Consider the following 19,424-nt stretch of genomic DNA (forward strand, 5'->3'; position numbering starts at 1 on the left):
GTTCCGTCTGTTGTATGCGCGCCTGGAGGCCACTACGCGACACGTTTAACAGTGTGACAAGATAACGAGGGGAAGTCGTGGGAATCTCGGCGGACGGTGGTGTCCTGAGGGTTCAGGTACTCTGGTGCCCGATGTGGGATGGCTGCTATTGTTCCGTCGGTGCACAGCTTTCTCGATGTGGTCTCTGGAGGATTAGATGCGTTCTATGAAGGCTCAGCCCGGTCAATGAAATACATGAGTCTATGATGAAGGACTGTTCTTTCGTGATCGTCGTCTCTACGTCTAGATGCTGTATCTGTATGATGTCTGTTTACTCTGCCTGCTCAGAATCCCTCTCCAAGCCTGACGGTTCGTCCACCACCATACCACAACGGCCCGTTCCTCGCGTCCAGCCCCCTCTCCTGCCCGACAACCCACTCACCACACCACCCCCCTTCTTCGCTACTGTCCCAAACCTCGCTCTCGAGCCATCCGTTGATCTCCTCAATCGCCTCAACCCACCTCCGCCTCGCCGCGGGCGTCGCGTGGTCCGCTCCGCCGAGGAAGCGCCCCAGCGTGATGTGGGCGCTGGGCACCTGGTACCGGCTCTCAATCTGAACCCCCGTCGACTGCGCGAGGTCGAAGACGTCGCGGCGGAGGTGGTGGTAGCTGTACTCGTCGCCGCCGACGACGGGCGTCTGCAGCGCGGTGGGCGCCGGGGACGACGGGCCGCCGGCGGGGGGCTCGCCGGCGGCCGGGAGGAAGGAGACGGCGAAGGCGGAGAGGTCGTGCGAGATCTGGGGCTTGACGAGGCGCGCGCGGTGGGTGTAGGTGTAGTCTGTGATGTAGGGGATGGCGGAGCGCATGGTGTCGGTGAGGCGGGCGATTTCCTCGGGCGTTTTTGAGTGGGTTACTTCGAGGGTTGTGAGGTGCATTCTGTGCTGGGGCATGAGCCAGATGCCTGGATGGGGCGGTTAGCTTTGCGTTGCGCTTTTTCGTCTGATGCCTTTTGGGGAGTCTCGCGGGTGGTTCCTTTTGGCGCGGTGGTGGTGGTGGTGGGGGTGATGTCACGTACTCGGGGCAACTTTCTTGAGCAAGGCCTGGAGGTGAGCTGCCAGCCTGACGATGTGATCGGGCGGGCGGGCCCAGAAGACGAAGCAGTTTCTGGGGTCTTTGAAGCCGGGCTCCATCTGAGGGTTCTCCAGCCTCAGGAGGAAGGGGTCGATGATGAGCTCCGTGAAGTCGGCTGTGAGGAACTTCTCCTTCTGCTGCTCATTTCGTCTGGTCCTGTGAGCGTGGTAGAGGGCTTGGATCTCGGCCTACGGGTTTACTCATTAGAATACATATACAATATCGTGCGGAAGGGGCCTTACAGGGTCATTGTTGCAGGTCTTGATGAGTGCCTGGTAAGGGTTCTCGCCAGGCTGGATAGTGATGCCGGACAAGTCCTCCAGCTTGTTCTTCGCGTCGGTTGAGACCAGCTGTGAGCCCATCTTGAATATTCGTGAGTGAGTTTGGTGGATTGTCACTGAGTTCGGGGAGGAGTTCGACGAAAGAAGCGTTCAGACACCACACCAGCTGTGACTAGGAACGACCCGCAACGTCTCCAAATTGATTAGCGCAGAAAATCTCGTATTCTCAATCTCATGAAGAATCTCATCTACAATCGAAGGGCGTCCGTCGTGCAGGACGTCGGTGTCCAAGGACCCCGCGATCCTTCACCAAAGGGGCTACAGGCCAATCAACGACACCAAGTGGGCCTGGAGAAGCAACTTGTGAAGTAGGCTCTACTGCTGACTAAGAAAGCCATCTCTATCACAGATTGCGGTCGCCACGAATAGCCAACATGGATCGGCTGGTGTCACCTGATTCGCAGACCTCAGACCCCCAGGCCCATCCAATCGGGTCTCCTACCCTAGAGACGAACCGCTCTTGTTTTGACTTCAACTCTCCCAGTTCCGCGGCTTTTGATGTGGGCTGGTGTGGGCGTGCCGCCTCACTGGAAATGGATGGGTGTGCTTATTTTTCTCGATCATCTGGACACAGGCCAGTTCCTCTTGCGGTTGCGAATGAAGGGCTCGGAGGTCTGACGACGTCAACTGATATGCTTGGACCAGAGGGCACCAAGACGAGATGAGAGAGGGACACGCGTCCCTGTTGGTCCGGGCGAGATACTACGAAGGAAGACCAGAGAAAAGAAAATTGTCCACGACGTCAAATGGTATGTGCACGAAGCGCTCGTTCTTTGGGTTTTCTGGTGTTTCGTTCTAGAAAAGCTTGGTTTGCGGGGGAGAGCGGTTAGGTTCGTGGTTCGTGTCCGTGTTCTTGATGCGGGTACGCGTACAAGTCTGATCTCATCTTTTTGCGTGTTCGTGAGGCTGGATTGGCTTTTTCCTGTTGGCTGCGTCGGCATTTGGTTCTAGAAGTTCGGTGCCGGTGCCGTCTTTTTTGGTGCCGTTCGATCGTCGGTTTGATGGCAGCTTGGCCCGAGTGGACGATCTGCCGCCCGTTGGCTTTCGAGCGATGAACTGCTCTGCGATCTTGAGCCGGCAAACCGAGTGTCTGCCGCCATGTACTGGGTACTTTGTGGAAGGCCAGGTTCATCCCGCCATCATCCAAGGTCCTGGATCTCTCACCCGTTGATCAAATTCTGGAGGATGATCAGAGCCGGCCACCCGCGCTTGTGGGAAAGAGATAATTCTTTTCAGCCCCCCTTCATAACTCCATGATGTCGCCTTGCGTTTGCGCTTCTGGTGCTTATGTCAGGCCGCTTTTGTGAGAGGCATTATTTCTTGTCTCTGTCGAGAAGACTGGAGAAGTAGCTCAACAGGCCGCGCTCTTTTGACGCGAAGTACAACGCAAGCCAATGATGATATCGTACGACGAAGTTCAGGTTACTCTCGGCCACTTGAAGCCCGGGTCTCCCCTCGTTTACAAGTCTTGAAAATGTTCCTTGCCGGCTGTACTAGTGTCGCCGCAGGGTATTCAAGAACACGCTCCCGACTGCGGACCTCATGTAGATGATCTCAATGATCTGTCTAATCGAGCTCAAACAATGTATCTATAGTGTTTTTTCTTCTCCTTTTCTCAGATTATGAATGCCAAAACCAAAAGCCAACACAAAGCTGGTACCTAGATGCAGCTTAGACATCTTGCATAAAGCCTGCTTTCAGGCTCCCACGCAGCAAGCCAGCATAATGCAATGTGCAGATTCCCTATCGAGACAACCTGCGGACCCCAGCCTTGATTCACAAGCCCAATTCATCCCTCTTAGACCAGAGATGTAGTGTTTGATTTTCTGGCACCCACCACCTCTGAGCTCATTTTCCCAGCAGAAGCATTTCAATAGGTAGGTGTGCTTACTTCTGAGCCCAGCCTGCCATTTGTATTTCTCGTTTCCAGGGGCAAAATAACCACAGTAAAGAGTTCTCAACAAGTTGAGCTAGAATCAAGTGACGAATCATCTTTTCTGTCAAGTTAGGGGCAGGACTGTAATCAAAGAACATCCCGCAATTGGGGTGACCATCACTTGCAGGAGCTTCGCTCTGACTTATGCTATTCCCTCCTCTCTATGAGGCTGGTCTTGAACCTCTTCACAGAAGCCTCTCGAGCAGCAGCGCTTCCAAGACTTCCAAGGCGAGAGCAAGGAGGGTGAGGGACCTTCCTCAGTTATGAGAACAAACTGCTCCGCTCTGCTCCCGCCCTTCACGATAACTGTTCTCCCTCAACCCAAGAGTCCGGAACCTGCTCAAGCCCCGATGATTAACCACATGCGGTAACTCTTCTCCGCTTTGAAGGCCTCTCGATGAGGGTGAATGCACCTCAGGATACAGACACGCGGGTCCCTTGGCTACAGGAGGCTGCCCACAGGTCGATTTGGTTAAAAATAAATCAGACAAAACAAAAATTCTCCTTCTCTTCCCTCTCCCACCTTCGTACCGTTTCCACCTCTTTCTCCCATCACCATAACCCTTTCACAAACCCTTCCTTCATCCTTCACTGTTGCTAGATCATCAAAACCATCAAAGGTCTCCAGCTTCCTGGCGGATCTTGGACGGATTTTGCTGTTCCCATCATCAGAAGCATCGAATTTGCCGTTTCCAACCCCCTGGAGCGTTCTGCCCCCCTCGAAAAGAACCCCCTTCCATACACCCGTTGCCCATTTTCTCAGCTCCTTGCTACCCATCTTCGAACCCATCTCTCCAAGCGCCAACAGGGATCATCATCAAGATGTCCCAAGACGGCATGCCTCCTGGCCACGCGTTTGGTCAGAATGGACGCGGACCTGACGGCGAGACGGACATGAATCCTGGCGACTACTTCGGTGGCGATGTCGGCCAGAACGATCAGCAGGCTGGCAACGCCGAGAAATTCATTTCTGCTCAGAACGGCTATGTTGCTTCCCACAGCGGTCAACGCAATCAGTTCCCCCGTGGCCAGCAGATTCCTATTGGGAACCATGACAGCTTCAATCCCAATGCGTCCCAGCAGCACGATCAATACCATACCTACCCGGATTACATGCCTCCTGACAACGGCGGCTCCGCTGAATATGGCTTCGCCCCCCAGCCCCCTTTCAATCAGCAGGATCCTTATGGCTTCGCTGCCCTCTCACCGAATCTTGATTCTTTCTTGAACCCTCACGCTCCCGCTCCTTCGGATGACAACAACCCTGGTTTCAACTGCTCTCCTCAGTATCAGCACCCCATCGCAGCATCGCCGTATGTCCTGCCGAACGATGGAATCACTGGCGTTCTTCAGCAGCCTCCAGGTCATGGTTCCGTTGATCAAATGCCAGCCAACTCGACCACCGGCGGCTATCCTGCTGCATCCCAGAACCAGCAAGCGCATGCCACCAATGGCCCGAACTCACTCAACATCGACGGGCAGTATCCAGCTCCTCTCCAAGATCATGGCATTGTTCCCCAAGGCAACCTCGACTTCAACAACGCCTCGTGGAATCTTCAGCAGCCCATGCCTGATGTCAATGAAGAGATGCCACTCCCGGACATTCCAAAGAGCTTCGCTGCTGATCTTTGGGGTGACCTCCCTGATACTGAGAAAAACCTCCCTGACGATCTTTTGGCCAAGCTTCTTGACTATGACCAAATAGCTCAAGATGTCGACTACAACCAGAATGCTGATCCGATGGGTGCCCACCAGAATTTTGGTGACCAGACGGAGCAGTCTTGTGCTGCCATCACTGATGGTCAAGACCCTCAGCCAGCTCAAGAACCCCAGCCAGTGGATCAAGACCGTCAGACAGCTGCTCAGGACCATCAGGCGGCTGCTCAAGACCCCAAGCCAGCCGACCAAGCGCCCGTTGCGCACATGTCCTTTCAGGAGGATGCGAACCAGTCTGAGGATGACTTTTTTGATGACATCCTTCGGGACGTACCAGAGACTGTCTTCATCGACATACAAAACCTCGTTGATGACCCCGTGCTTCAAAGCTTGCAAAACACGTTGGCCTTGTACCTGATCCTGGGACCGAATGCTGATTTCAGCCAATTCGACGGTGCGGATGGCTTCTTTCTTCACGACATCATGACGAAGGTTCGGCGTGATGGCCCCGTCGACCTCCCCGTTCCACCGAGCACCACCCTGGAGCTTCAACATCCTGAGGAGGTCAAAGACGAGCGTTCGGTTGAGCGCCCAAGAGACGCGTTCCCCCTGATTCTCGACAAGTCCCTCAAGCTCGGTCTCTCCGAAGTGCTGAAGAAGCGTGGAGTCGCTTTCACCATTGGCACCATGTGCTCTGGCACCGACGCCCCTATCATGGCACTCCAAGAGTTCATGGATGGGCTGACGGCCCTTGGACTCGGCGGAACCCTTCGGTACCAGCATGTATTCAGTGTCGAGATTGAGCCTTTCAAGCAGGCCTTCATCGACCGCAACGCTCGCCCCACTGGTCACATCTACCGCAACGTTTTGGATGTCGGCCACCCCGATGCCCAATATGCGTAAGTCCAGACCATTTTGGCACAGGAATTCGACAAGATTTGCTGACAGCTTCACAGAATGACGGCTTCCGGTTCCATGGAAAAGATTCCGCCACACGTTGATATGCTCTTCTTTGGAAGTTCCTGCGTCGATTTCTCAAGCTTGAATCCGAAGAAGCAGGAGAAGGAAGACAAGTCCGAAATGAGAAAGGCGGTGAAGGATGCCATGGAGAAGTGCGCGAATAAAGGTGTCGCGATCGAGGAGGACCACGATTTTCTGCAGTTATTCGCGGGACTTCGGAACGACCTCTACAAAGAGTCAGAATCGGCCAAGACGTTCCTCTCGATCCTGAGTTGGATCAACAAGAAAAGACCCAAGGTGGTGCTGATGGAGAACGTGCAGAGTGCCCCTTGGCGCGAGTTCGTCAATTTCTGGTTTCCCAGAATCGGCTACCATGCTTCACATGTGGTGGTTGATTCCAAGAACTTTCTCGTCCCCCAGACACGCAACCGCGGATACTTGATCGCCGTTGACGCGCGTCGCTACGGCATGAAGGGCAAGATAATTGTCGACGAGTGGGTGAAGATGATGCGAAAGCCCAACTGGTTCCAGAAGTTCCCAAAGCTGGAAGGGTTTCTGCTCCCGCCGTCCGACCCCAACGTCCTCCAAGGACGCTTCATTCTGGAGCGCGGCTTGAACGGCAAGGCTGAGAACGTCGGAGACGCATCCATGTGCAAGATGGAACACGTCGCAGCGCGTCGGTCTGAAGGCTTGGGAAACAGCAACCCATACACACGTCTGGACAACCGCGGCAACTCCCTCCCCCGAGAAGACAGCTGGAAGGTGTACATCTCTCGCAAGCTGACCTTTCGCATGAAGGAACTCATCGACATCTCACTTCTTCGTTCGGAGAAGATGGGCCTGGACTACGGCAGCAAATTCATCATCATTGACCTGGGTCAGAACGTCGACAGACAGCACAAGTCTCTGGGAAATGTCCCTTGTCTCATTCCGAGCGCGGACTTCTTTCTTTCTCGACTCGGACGATGTTTGCTTGGAACGGAATTCCTGATTCTACAGGGAATTCCCATCGACAGAATCAAGGTCTCTGATGAGACGGACAAGCAGCTCAAGGACCTTGGTGGAAACGCCATGACAACGACTGTGGCGGGTGCTGCTCTGCTCCTCGCTCTCATCTCAGAGGTGAACATGACTACGACAACGGGCTTTGTTCATGGACTCGGAGATGCAAGCAAGCTGCTGCCAATGGATCTTGCTGGTGCACCTGCCCCTAGTGGCCAAGTGGGTCCCTCCTCGTCTGCGACTTCCTGCAACGCTCTTGACCTCAACGTCCTCAACCAAACTCTTCCTCGTACACCAACCGACCCCAACGCGCAAACCGGCTCACCCTCGGACGACTCAGAAATGGACGAGCCAGATTGGGTGATCGCTGCCATGAACGGATGGGAGTCTTCCCTGAAGGTTTGGAAGCTGCGATACCTGTGGCAGACAGGTCGACGCGCCTGCCTCTGCGACGCCTACCGCAAGCACCAGCGAGCTGGAACCTATCACCAATGCGAGTTTTGTGGCGAAATTCGCTGCACTTCCTGTGCTGGTAATCCGGACCATCACTTCTGCGAGGACCCCATCCCTATCGACAACCTCGCCAATGACAGAGAGGGTGCTTATCGAGAAGCCGTTGCCTCCTTCCCCGGCAAGATTGATCTCAACTGTGATCTAGTCGACAACGAGGACTTCTCCAAAGATCTCACTGAGAAGGGCTTTCGCGACCATACTGACGCCTTGAGCATGGCGATCGACACCTGCGTTGACAATGTGTCGTACTACCTGACGGATCTGAAGTTTCGGGAGGACATTGACATCACCTACGAATCTCGCAAATCTCGTATTGCCATCACAGTGTACCACGACAAGGTCGTCTGGAACGTGTTCCTGAGAGAGGCTTACTTTGCTGAAGATTCGACCGCCCAAGACCCGAGACGCCTGCTTCGCGAACTCAGCTACGACATCGGCAAGCCGATCATGAGCGCAACCGTTTTCTACCACAACATGGAGGATTCTTTCATCCCTACCCCGAGCGACTAGAAGTTGTTCGCACAGAGGAAGATCGATGTTCAGCTTCTCCAGGAGCCCATCATGGCTGATGTTCCTGGCTTTCGACAAACACTCGTATCTGTCGACAACAGCACCGAGCTTTTCGGCTATCTCCGTCACGAAGTCAATGGCGACTTCAAATTCACAGACCGTTGCGCAACCCCGGAAGGATTGCTTTACGTCCGAGACGATCAAACTTCGAAGCGCATCTACCATATCAAGCACGTCGAGCCCGGCAAGGCTACCGATAAAGACTTATGGGTCATCACCGACAATATTCGCAAGCTGGAGCCTGATCAGCACAGAAGCATTGTCATGGCCTTCGACAAAGCGTACAGCCATCCCTGTGGCGACAGCAGCTTCGATAGTGCTCGACACATTCAAGCCCACCTTCCTGGGGCTTGGATTCCCTTGCACCTAGGTGTTCGGATCAATGTAACCGAGAAGAGTCCCCACGACAACGTGGAATTGAACGACTTTTCCCAGCAGACGTTCGAGCCTGACTCTTGCGGAGTCTCCCAGCCCGCCATTCAACTCCGCCTCAATGTCAAAGACATGCACTTTCCCACGCCGTCTCTCCCGGTGATTTGGAATGGAGCTATGGTTGGAGGAGAGGAGCCTTGGGTGCCTGTCGCCGACCACCGGTCCAAGGAGGCTCTCGAGCTTGTTGCCTATGCTCTGAACAAAGTCACCCCCGAGGAAGATCAACGGCTGGCAGTTGATGGAATTCGGCTTTCCTTACGTCCCGATGAGGAGTGCTCCACCTGTCCCGTCGGCAAATCGCATATTCACACCGTTATCAATGACGATGGCACGATAGACAGATACGAAGATCAACAGGCCGCTGCCGTGATCACCCGAAATGAGAATACCAGGAAGCCTCCTTTCAACATCGAGGCGTGGCTGCAACAAAGCTACTGCAACCCGTCTTCGTGGCTGCTTCTCAATGTGCGCATCTTCTTCAACCCAATGTCGCTGGTTCACCGCGCTCTGAGTTACATTACAAGAGACGCCACTGCAATGTCGGCGGCTTGCAGATCAGCGTACGGTACTGGTTCATTTCAAGTGCAGTTCGCGTTCCGAGACCCGAGCCTGAAGAACTTGGTCCCGTTCAGCCAGAGTTTGCAACCGACATCGAGCATCAATAACGCCAACAAGATCCAGCCCCCGTCGTTTCCAAAGAATTTGAGGCTGAGAGATGACCAGCTCGCTGCCGTCAACTGGATGCTGGAACGAGAGAGCGGAAAGGACGGATTTACAGAGATAGAGATTGAGGAGACCCTTTTGCCATCCGTGAATCTGCGGATGTACGGAGTAGCTCAGGTCCAGAACTGCACGCGAGGAGGTGTTCTGGCACACGACATCGGCTATGGCAAGACCATCATCACCTTGGCTCTGATTGATTACAAGCTCGGAGAGCCGCAAGACACCATCGAATCGATAAACGAGCGCTGTCGGTTGGTGAATGGTAACCGCTTGTTGCACCTGAAGGCAACTCTGGTCATGGTCCCTCATCACATCATTACTCAGTGGGCGTCCGAGGCCAGAAGGTTCCTCGGCTCCAAGAGAACAATCCATGTCGTTCGGAAGGCCACTGATATTGAGCGGGAGAAGTTGATCAAGGCAGACGTTATTATTGTCAGCACAGTTGGCCCGACCAATGACAAGGCCATGACGGCTCTGGCTGCAGCGACCGGGCTTCCCAAGCTTGCTAAAGGGACCGATCGTTCCAAGCAGGAATGGTACTGCGCAGCGCTGGAGACCTTGAGCAATGTCGGCTTCGACTTTCAAAACCCAGAAAATACGAGCGAGGGAGAGCTGCGCCGCCGCCTCGACAATCTCCGGCTCGCATCTAAGAGTATTGCCGAAGAGGCAGCTTTGAACAATGTCGGCCCAAGCTCCCGCAAAGCTCAGCTTACAACAACATCGAAGGGATCCAAGGAGCCAACCAAGGAACAGCAAGCTGCTGCAGCTGCCGAGACAACTTCTCAGAATGAAGTTCCAAAGCTTGATCTGTTCAAAAGAGTACGGTTACTGCAGATGTGCACCTTTCGCAGAGTCGTCTACGACGAGTTCTCATACGAGAACTTTGGCGCTTCGCTGTTTTTTCAGAACGTTATCGCATCGTCGAAATGGATCCTTTCTGGTACCCCGCCGACTGGCAGTCTCGGTCAGCTCTGCAAGATCGGCTCGCTGATCAACGCTCATGTCGCTCGGATTGCTCCCACACCTGGATACTTTCCCTATGTTACCAATGGACCTGAGGTAGCTGAGTTGACACAGGGCGAAGAATTTCTCGCATTCCGCGATTGTGCATCGGCCCAGTTCGCGCTGGAACGCCATCGGCAGGGACAACGGTTCGTCGAGCATTTCTTCCGGAAGAACGAGACAGACGTTTCCGACATTCCCGTCATTGAACGTATCGTTCTGTCTACCCTGAACCCTCAAGAGACCATCATCTACAACTTGGTCCAGCAAGCTCTCCGCGACGCCATGTGGCATGAACAGGGCGTCACCGGCTACTTTGCACACTTGATCGAAAACACCCTCAGCAATGAGAAGGGAAGCCGAGCGGGTCAGAAGGTCACAGGCTCTAAGGAGTCTGCGTATGCAAGCACCATCGACGCCTTGAACATTTTGGCATCGGTGTCAGCCTCATACAACGCGTTCAAATGGATTCCTGGCAACCAATCCGTGACCGCAAATACGATTACCACGGGTTCGAACATGCGGGGCATGGCCTACTTCAACCAATGCAAGGAGACTCTCGCCTCCTTAATTGATTTGATGATGTTCCTAGCAAACATCATCAAGCAGGACGACTCGCCTCGGGACGACACTCGCAGGAAGAGGGAGGCTGCTTACATGGAGCACATGCAGAAGCTCATCGCCAACTTTCGCGCAGCTGATGGAGGAGCCTTTGGGGACCTGAACTGCATGCGCAACGTCAGGGAGACTGTCATTCACAAGAAGCATATCAACGGCGCCAGTTACCGCTACGTCGTGCCCCGGGGTCGTTTGTTGTGGGACGCTGAGAACTGGGCGAGAGAGAAGGGTGGCCCAGGCCGGTATGATCAGACAGATTGGTGGAAGATGGAAGATGTTGACGACATACTGGACGAAGAAATTAGCGGATTGATGCACCATCTCCCTCATATTTCTCCAGACGATGCGATTGACAAGAAGGACTTTGTCCGGCAGTTGGGGGCACTCCAGAGTGACCCGAGAAAACGCAAAAGAATTGCTATCGCCGTTGGTCTCAAGAAGACAGACATCAACGAGGACATGGACAAGAAGGTCGAGAACTTTTTCAAGGCCAAGGACATCGACGACACAAAAGAGACCAAAGAGACCAAAGCGGCCAAAGAGACCAAGAAGGCCAAGGAGGACAGGGAGGGCAAGAATGAGGGCAAGGGATTCGAGTTCGGCGTCAAGCTTTCGCCGAAGAGGCCAAAAATCAACACGAAACACACTGTACGATCATCTAATGTTGACCAGACCCTCGACTGCTTCATGCTCGTCATCCAGAGTATCGAGTCCGGCATTATGGTCACAGCTGATGCATGGAGAAGAAGTCTGTTCGCCATGAAGGCTTGCCTGATCATGCATCGCAATCTTGAGGCCTACGGAGGCTTCGCTGTCGAATGCAACAAATGCTGCAACCAAATCACCGATCTGAATGAAGGTTTCTTATCAGTCGCATGCGGTCATACGCTCTGCAGCACTTGTTTTCCAGAATTCAACAGTTTGACAAGCGAGAAGTGCCCTTCTCAGGGAGGCTGCACGGCTATGTCTCGAGGCACCTTCATTCCGTGGTCGATGCTCATTCACGATACTGAGTACAATCTGAACCATGATCTTGCCGCCGAGCCCAGTAGCAAGGTTGAGTCAGTGTACAACGTGATTCGCAAAGAGATCGCGCCCTACAATGAGAAGGTTCTTATCTTTGCAGCTTACAATGGCATCAAGATTCAACTTCGGGAATACTTGACGTCGCAGGGTCTTGCAGTTTACCTCACAACTGGAGCCAAGAACGATCCTGAACAGATTGAAGCGTTCAAAAACCACAAAGGCACCGCTGTTCTCATCCAAAGTCTCATGTCTGCCGAGAGCGCTGGCACCAACCTGGTAGAAGCGAACCACGTCATGTTTGCCGGTGCCCTCAGCACCGACACGGTCAACTACGACATGTACATGAGACAGGCCAAGGGAAGGGCTGTTCGCCAGGGACAAATCAGGGGCGTTATTATATACCACTTTGTATCTCTGGGCACTCTCGAGTTCGACGCCATGAACAGGCGTTTGAAGGGAAAGCTGACCGACTGGGGCGAAATCCCTGGCCGTATTGATCTCCCTCTCGCAGAACCTGCGCCTGTCAGCCCGCACTACCCCATCATGTTCCGTCCTTTTGTCAACGAGGTTCAGACCGAGAAGCTTCTCAGCTCTGTTGAGTTTGAAGAGTTCGAGATGGAGTAAAGGTTGCGTTGGACAGAGTTTGGAGGAATGTGGTTGCCGAGGATTTGCTGAAGATGCCGCACGCGCATGGCTGTGTGGAAGCTGTTCGCGCAGGGCACAGATTGGACTTGTTTACGGTCGAGGTTGGAGGTATCGAGATTTGGGGTGCGGATGAGCCCGATTGGATGGGGTTGAATTCTGTTTGAGTAACTGGAAATGGCCAAAGATTAGAGAGGCCTGGATTGTAGAGTTTCACGTCATGGATTTGCGAAAAGGAACGGTCATTACGGATTGCTAGCACAGAAAACATCGAAGATCATTGATCACCAATGTCATGTCCCCATCATGATGTTTTCTGCTTGGTGTTATTGACTTGACCTTGACTTTGACTCCAGTGACCGAGACGACGACGCCATGGTAGAGCGCCTACCTACTGCCAATCCCCTGAATATCACACCACACCGTAGATGGTATGTTGAACTTTCAATTTGTCTCAATTTGGTGATTTATCTATACGACGCCGTTTCCCGAGACATGCCCGACGCCTGCCTGACCAAAGATTTCCAAACATGACCAAGCCTGAAGATCTAATACGCAAAAGCAAGAAAGCAGCGTAGTAATTTTCCGCCTCTTTTCCCTAATCTCTCAACACCTCATCCTCGCATCACCGCGCTCACAACTTGGCAACAGGCATCCTCTCGGGCACCTGCACCACAACCCCCTCGCCCTGCGCCTCGATCACGACCTCCTGACAATCTTCAACGCCCACCCCGCTCGCGAACTGCGTGACCACGAAATCGATCGCCGTGCCGGGCGGCCCCAAAGCCACCATCGGCGCGTGCCACGTCCCGGCGCCGTACGTCACCGCCTGTCCCGGCGTCGCGACGAACGCCTTCAGGTTCGCGAGGTCGGGCAGTCCGGGGCCCTTGCCCCCCGTCTTCGGCGCCGGCAGCGACTCCTCCCCTGCCGTCGAGGGGAGGGTGGGCGCGACGATGACGAGGTAGGCCGCGTGCGGGACGCCCGCGGACGCCGCCAATGGCACAAAGGTCTGGGTCGTGAAGGGGTGGCGCTCGAGGATGTCGACGCGGAAGAGGCCGGCGCGGGAGGGCCCGGCGTAGGTGTAGGGCAGCAGGGTGGAGATGGGCGGGTTGCCGGAGGGGGACGGGGGTTGCTGGAGCTGGCGGGCGGCGCAGGAGAAGATGGACACGATGGGTTTGGAGGCGGCGGAGGGGGCTTGGGCGTAGAGGTCGGCTGGGGCGGAGACGTTTTGGTACTTGATTGCGGTGTGTTGGTTCGCGGAGACGGCGTTGTGGGAGAGGGTGGAGGAGAGGGAGGCGGAGGGGCGGATGTCCGGGTGCGGGTTGGCGATTACGTCGCCGAAGGGGGCGAAGGAGGAGGGCGTGAGGGGGGAGGCGGGGATGTGGAGGGAGAGGGATGTTGTGAGTTTTGTTGGCATTTTGGGCGGCGTTTTGTGATGTTGATGGTGAGATGTTTGGTGGTGTTGAAGAGGAGTGAGGGAGGTGTGAGACGAGGTTGAATGAAGCTTGGCTGGTTGGTTGGTGTGAGTTGAGAGAGAGCTTGGCCGCTGCCGGAGCTTCTTCAGTTTGGGGGAGCTTTGGGTGGTGGAGCTGCCCGGCGGCCGTTGGTCTGTGCGTGCGTGCCGACGATGTGGGGTTTTGGTAATGGGGCGAGATAAGGACGGGCCGGGGTTGTGGTGGGGTTGCTAACAGATGTCATCCTGGGTGTCTTTTGGGGTGCTGGAACGCTTTGTCTCGGAGTCCCCAACCAACGGGCATCTTCAATGTCAACGGTTCAGGGACGAACGGTTTCTTTTGGGTTCACTTCTCCTAAATGAGCAGCTCAAGGCTGAAGGTCTCCATCTGTTTGCTAGGTAGCAATGTCATGTCGTCTCTACCATTCTTCACCAGAGCATGAAACTCAAAGGACAGAGCTTCAGGGCCTGAAAAGCAGTTGACCAGCGGACCGAGGCTTCTCCCAAAGTCTTCCCTCATGCTCGCGAACTCAATCTCCTCACTACCCCTCAACCAGTTGTGGGGGTCGGTATCTGGCGAGGTAGAGTTTTGGAAGAGCCATTCTAGAAGCCATTGGGAATGCGAGGCATCTTCGGGACGAACGATATCTGCCTGGCTTCGTGCTGAAGATATGAGGCGTCATCTCATATGTCAGCTTCCGATGTTCAGTGAAGACATGCCAATCACCAGCTTCTCATGTACGCATCCGTACAAATCATCAAAAGTATCCTCATCGGCTTCAATTGCATGACGAATCGGACGGATACTTACTTCATGTGCCATCAAACGGAGAGGCCTGCGCCACAGTGCGAACTTCAATGGAGTTGTGTGAGGCGTTTTCAACTGAGGCATCTCGGCGGGTCAAACGGAGATCAGCGCTTTATTTCTCAACTTCACGATCATGTTGTGAAGCTGCGTTGCATCACGAGACGGCTCAACCACTAAGTTTCAAGCGCTCTTATCACCAAGGTACCAGAACTTCGAGGCTGACTTTCCCTCAGCACAATCACCGGAGCGTAGGTAGCCCTTCTGCCCTTCTGCCCTCCTGCCCTCCTGCCCTCACACCTGCCCTAACACCTGCCGCAACAACGGCTCCAGAAGCCCTCCTGCCCCTAGAATAACCTCACATGAGATCCATTTCGCTTAGCTCATCCGCGAAGGACTCCCTCCTATTGAACTCCCTCGCTGAGCGTCAAGAGTTACGCTAAAATGGAACTTCGTCCAGATCACCAATTCAACCCTTTCGCGTCCGATGATGAACTCGCGCAATATAACCTTCCCGATCTTGACTTCGACAAGATGGACTTCAGCGACCCCGCCACCATGTCCAAACTCCTAGGCATGGACATTCCGCACAAATCCCCGGCCGAGGTCCGCAAGGAGGCAGAGTCACTATCGTCCTCTTTACTGGGAAGCTACGACCGCCTGAGGGCCATCATCGCACGCCACGAGCCCGCGATCCACCACCGCTGGTCGCGGAAGAAGAGACACCAGCGGCTCGACACCCTCACGAGAGCCTGGGGCCCGGGGATGGCCGCCGTGCACCGTCCCGACTTTGACGCGTGGCGCAAGCAGGAGTCGTCGTTGTCTGCTCAGCGCCAGGGAAGCACCCAGGATAGAGAGTACTTCGTGTGGCCGTACATCAACCAGGAGGACCTGCTGAAGCCGAAGACACTGCTGCTGCTGCTCAACGCGCGGGGCCGGCACCATCCCTCCCACTTCGCGGGCGCCGACTACGACGCGATGCACTTAGGCTGCGTCACCAAGAGGATTGTCCCCGTGTTCCTCAATTGTTACGTCATGATTCTTCACGGTGCCCGCGACGCCCGTGAGTATGGCAACTTGGTGGCATTGGAGGAGCATCCCGACGCCTTTGAGTGAATGCACAGCCGAAGACAATTCATGCCAGGCGAGGCCTTCTCGTCCTCGAAGCGCAGGAGAGGACGCTGAGTTTCCTGGTCAAGTGCTGCGAGCTCATCCTCCACGACATCCCCTCCGACACCCTGACCACGGACGTCTTCCCCGTCCAACCGGAGCCCGAGTTCAAGAACGAGCAGGAGACGGACGAGTTCGACTCGTTGGCAGCGATGGCGGCAGAAGCTCCCTTCCGACTGCCCGCGCGTCTCGACCTCAACCGGATTCAGTCTCTCCTCGGCACCAAGGTGGCGGCCGCGAGAGACCACATCTGGTCGCTGCGCGAAGACCCGGGGTACTTTACAGAGCAGCTCGCCGAGATCAAGGAGCATCGGCAGGAGATGATTAAAGACTTCAACGGAAATGCGCACCCCACACTCAGCCGCCTTAAGAAGGACGCCTTCTGGGCTTGGGTGGTCGCGGAGACTGTGGCCAGGGCCTACGAGGAGCTCGAAGTTACACGCAACTCCACGACCTCGCGTCAGAGCTGAGGAGGGTGCTCGCCGCTCACGCCGGGTCGATACACTCGTCCAAAGACCTGCCCGACGAGGTCATGAACTGCCTCCTCAAATTCCGTTTCTTCCTCAACGAAGCAGCCAAGGGCCCGCTTGGGCAGCTTAAGCAAAGCGTTGTCGCCTCCCCGCCGATGCGCCGCTTCTTCGCGCGCGACCCGCCCGTGAACGCCTCGTTCATCGGTATCAAGATGAAGGGCGGGGTGAAGATGAACAAGATCGAGACGAAGCTGACGTGGCTCCTCCGCACACTCTGGGAAGACAGCCAGAATCTCTTCTTCGCGAGCATGCCCCTGATCCTGGACGCTTGCTGCACGCCGAGCCGCAGGCGAAAGAGCTGGTCAGCCCCTACATTGCCAGCGTCATCGGAAGCGTCTCCATCATCTCGCAGTGCATCTCCCAGCTCGATCTCCACCAGCCCTGGGCACGAAGCTACGTGTCCAAGATGGTGGACAGGGAGGATGGCCTGAAAAAGGAGTTTGCGGTGCAGACTGCGGGGCGGGCCAAGGTCATGGCGGTCCTGAAGGAGAGTAATGTACTACCCGCCGCGAGGCTGGCTGAGCCCTCGAATAGTAGATTTGCCTACCCGTCGGAGAAACGGCGGACGAAGGCGGTTACAGCCACGCTGATCGAAGCGGAGATGAACCTCGACGCGGTCTGGGCCGCCGTCGACCGCCTCATACTTGAAAAGGCCGGGGGCTTGTGGATGGATGCCGTGAGACATGTCCTGGAGCACAACCGCAGCCTGCAGCGCACCCCGGAGTGGGTTGACGAGCCGGCCACCGGGGAGAAGAAGCCCAAGTCGACGGACGTTCAGACGGACATGATTTACCAGCCGCTATCAACACTCTACGTTGAGAAATCAGGAGAGGCGACACAGGATCTGTCTCGGCCCCCGAAGGCGAAGAAGAAAACAAAGGGCGTCATATCACAAGAGCCAGCAGAAACATCCACCCCCACCGCCGACGCAGAGACTCGCAACGAACCGGCCTCGTCCCCAATCCGCGTCGACGCCCGCTCCTTCAAGGTCTTCCGTACGCTCTTCTTCGACCCCAACGTCACCTCCCACCCGGGCCAGGTCTCGTGGAAGGACTTCCTCCACGCCATGACCGGGACGGGCATCTTCGCCGCCGAGAAGCTGTACGGGTCCGTCCGTCCGCATCCAGAGCCGGATCCAGTTCCACGAGCCGCACCCGTACAGCAAGATCCCGTTCGTAGTGGCCAGGCGAATCGGGCGGCGGCTGGATCGAAATTACGGGTGGACGGGGGATATGTTTGTGTTGAAGGGAACCGAATAGGGGCTGTTTCGGAAGCCCCAAAAGAGGAGCAAATTTCAAGAATTCAAAGAAAGCACGCCGAACTTACATTCGCAGTAATGTTGGCTTCATCAAACCGCAGTCTGCTCTGCAGAAACAGGAGACGCCGCCTTCGTAACTACACCTCCAACGCTCCTAATAATCCGCTCAAACACATCAAACCTCAAACTCACAATCGAATCATGATCCGCCTCCGGGACCACAGAGCTCGAGAACTTGATCTTCTCCCCCCTCTGCTCCTCCCTCCAACACTGCTCAAACCATATGGGCCCGTCGCCCGTCCCAATCATCGCATCCGACGCCGCGAAGAACACCTCAACCTCCAACCCGCCACCCTCTCCCAGCTCCCTCTCCTGCTGCGCCAACAGCGGTACCAGCGTATCGTAATCCCCCCATTCGCCCCAGAAACTCTCATTCCCATCCCTCTTCAGCAGCAGCACCGCATCCTGCCCTAACCCCTGCACGCTCTCCGCATACACCCGCTTAACCAGCTTCCACCAGATCTTCTCCTCAAACTCCGCGAGGCGTACATCACTCACCCCGGGCGCGGTATACTCCTCCGCAAGACTCGGCACGATCCCGCTTAACATGCCGCTCACGGCGTTGCTGAAGCCGACCGTCGAAGGGACGAGGCTGCGCATCATGAAGCCGGCGACCTTGTCGAACGAGCCCACGAGGCCCTGCGGCAGGCTGCTCGTGAGGCTCATCAGCGCGGCGCCCGAGTGCGACGGGTGCACCCACGGCGCGCACAGCGCCACATACGGCCGGGCGGGGGAGAGCAGGTGGCGGTGGTGCAGCAGGGTGTTGAGGGCGTAGAGGGTGCCGCCGGAGTGCGCGGCCAGGGCGACGTGGCGGATGGAGAGGTGGGCGAGGAGCGCGGGCACGATGGCCAGCCAGGCGCGGATGCGCAGGTTGGGGGGCACCGGGGTGGTGCCGCCGAAGCCTGGGCGGTCGATGTCGAGGATGCGGACTTTGTGGCGTTTGGCGAGGGTGTCTTTGGCGATGTGGAGATAACGGCTGTGCATGTGAGTGAGATGGTATGGGATGAGATTGGGGTGAATGGGATGTCTTACCTGCCGAGGAGGGGCCCGCAGATGAGGAGGACGTTTGTGGAGGATGTGTCTGAAGGGTCTTCGTGGCCAAAGTCGGCGTATGTTACTTGAAAGTTCTCTGGGAGGTCTGGAGTCGGGGGGAGGATGAATTTGCGGTTGAATCGCGGGTCGTCGAAGTATTCTGCGGGATCGGGGAATTCACGAGGGGGATGGAGACCGTTTTCTGGTGGGGTTTGTGAAGCCATGCCTGTCGTGGTGTTGAAATTGGATGCTGCGATTGAGTTCCGGGCTGGGGAGGGAAGCTTCTCTTTTCTTCTTGAGGAGCTTGGATTGGTTTCTGGGGAGATGTTGACGTTGAGTGGTTCAACATTGACGATCGCACATTTATCTGGCGTGGTTCGCAGACGCTAGGCGCCTGGTGTGCTGCGCCGCAGCGTAAGCTAACGCGTGTCAGACTGTCGAACTGGGTTAAGGTGCTTATCCTGAAGGATGGAAAGCTGGCTTATCGGCTGGAATGAGTGGCTGACACAAAAGCTCAAACGGGTTCTGTAAGCCTCCAAGTTCGGAGAATGGGCTTTTGAGGTGATCTTGAACATTGTCCATCTC

At 55.6% G+C, this 19,424-nt stretch overlaps 5 protein-coding genes and 1 pseudogene across 6 annotated transcripts; 3 read left to right on the forward strand and 3 right to left on the reverse strand.

Annotated features, from left to right (window-relative positions):
- Positions 1 to 323: 323 nt before the first annotated feature.
- On the reverse strand, positions 324 to 1,472 carry GCG54_00011609 (uncharacterized protein; the record flags this gene model as incomplete). The annotated part of the gene is made up of 3 exons (XM_045411511.1): positions 324 to 940; positions 1,055 to 1,298; positions 1,353 to 1,472. The coding sequence occupies 3 exons, from the start codon at positions 1,470 to 1,472 to the stop codon at positions 324 to 326; spliced, it is 981 nt and encodes a 326-aa protein (XP_045268569.1).
- A 2,737-nt stretch (positions 1,473 to 4,209) lies between these two features.
- GCG54_00011610 (uncharacterized protein) lies at positions 4,210 to 8,028 on the forward strand (the record flags this gene model as incomplete). The annotated part of the gene is made up of 2 exons (XM_045411512.1): positions 4,210 to 5,942; positions 6,000 to 8,028. 2 exons carry the CDS (start codon positions 4,210 to 4,212, stop codon positions 8,026 to 8,028), a joined length of 3,762 nt encoding a protein of 1,253 aa, XP_045268570.1.
- Positions 8,029 to 8,079: 51 nt separating this feature from the next.
- GCG54_00011611 (uncharacterized protein) lies at positions 8,080 to 12,513 on the forward strand (the record flags this gene model as incomplete). The annotated part of the gene is made up of 1 exon (XM_045411513.1): positions 8,080 to 12,513. One exon carries the CDS (start codon positions 8,080 to 8,082, stop codon positions 12,511 to 12,513), a length of 4,434 nt encoding a protein of 1,477 aa, XP_045268571.1.
- Positions 12,514 to 13,165: 652 nt separating this feature from the next.
- GCG54_00011612 (Ureidoglycolate lyase) lies at positions 13,166 to 13,948 on the reverse strand (the record flags this gene model as incomplete). Its single annotated transcript, XM_045411514.1, has 1 exon — positions 13,166 to 13,948. One exon carries the CDS (start codon positions 13,946 to 13,948, stop codon positions 13,166 to 13,168), a length of 783 nt encoding a protein of 260 aa, XP_045268572.1.
- A 1,285-nt stretch (positions 13,949 to 15,233) lies between these two features.
- On the forward strand, positions 15,234 to 17,748 carry GCG54_00011613 (annotated as a pseudogene). The gene is given in 3 exon segments: positions 15,234 to 15,901; positions 15,934 to 17,600; positions 17,617 to 17,748. Coding segments are annotated over 3 exon segments (2,467 nt in total).
- An 89-nt stretch (positions 17,749 to 17,837) lies between these two features.
- Positions 17,838 to 19,063, reverse strand: GCG54_00011614 (uncharacterized protein; the record flags this gene model as incomplete). The annotated part of the gene is made up of 2 exons (XM_045411515.1): positions 17,838 to 18,783; positions 18,840 to 19,063. The coding sequence occupies 2 exons, from the start codon at positions 19,061 to 19,063 to the stop codon at positions 17,838 to 17,840; spliced, it is 1,170 nt and encodes a 389-aa protein (XP_045268573.1).
- Positions 19,064 to 19,424: the final 361 nt, after the last annotated feature.

The sequence above is a fragment of the Colletotrichum gloeosporioides genome, assembly GCF_011800055.1.
Source record: "Colletotrichum gloeosporioides strain Lc1 chromosome Unknown consensus_17, whole genome shotgun sequence".
NCBI lineage: Eukaryota > Fungi > Ascomycota > Sordariomycetes > Glomerellales > Glomerellaceae > Colletotrichum > Colletotrichum gloeosporioides.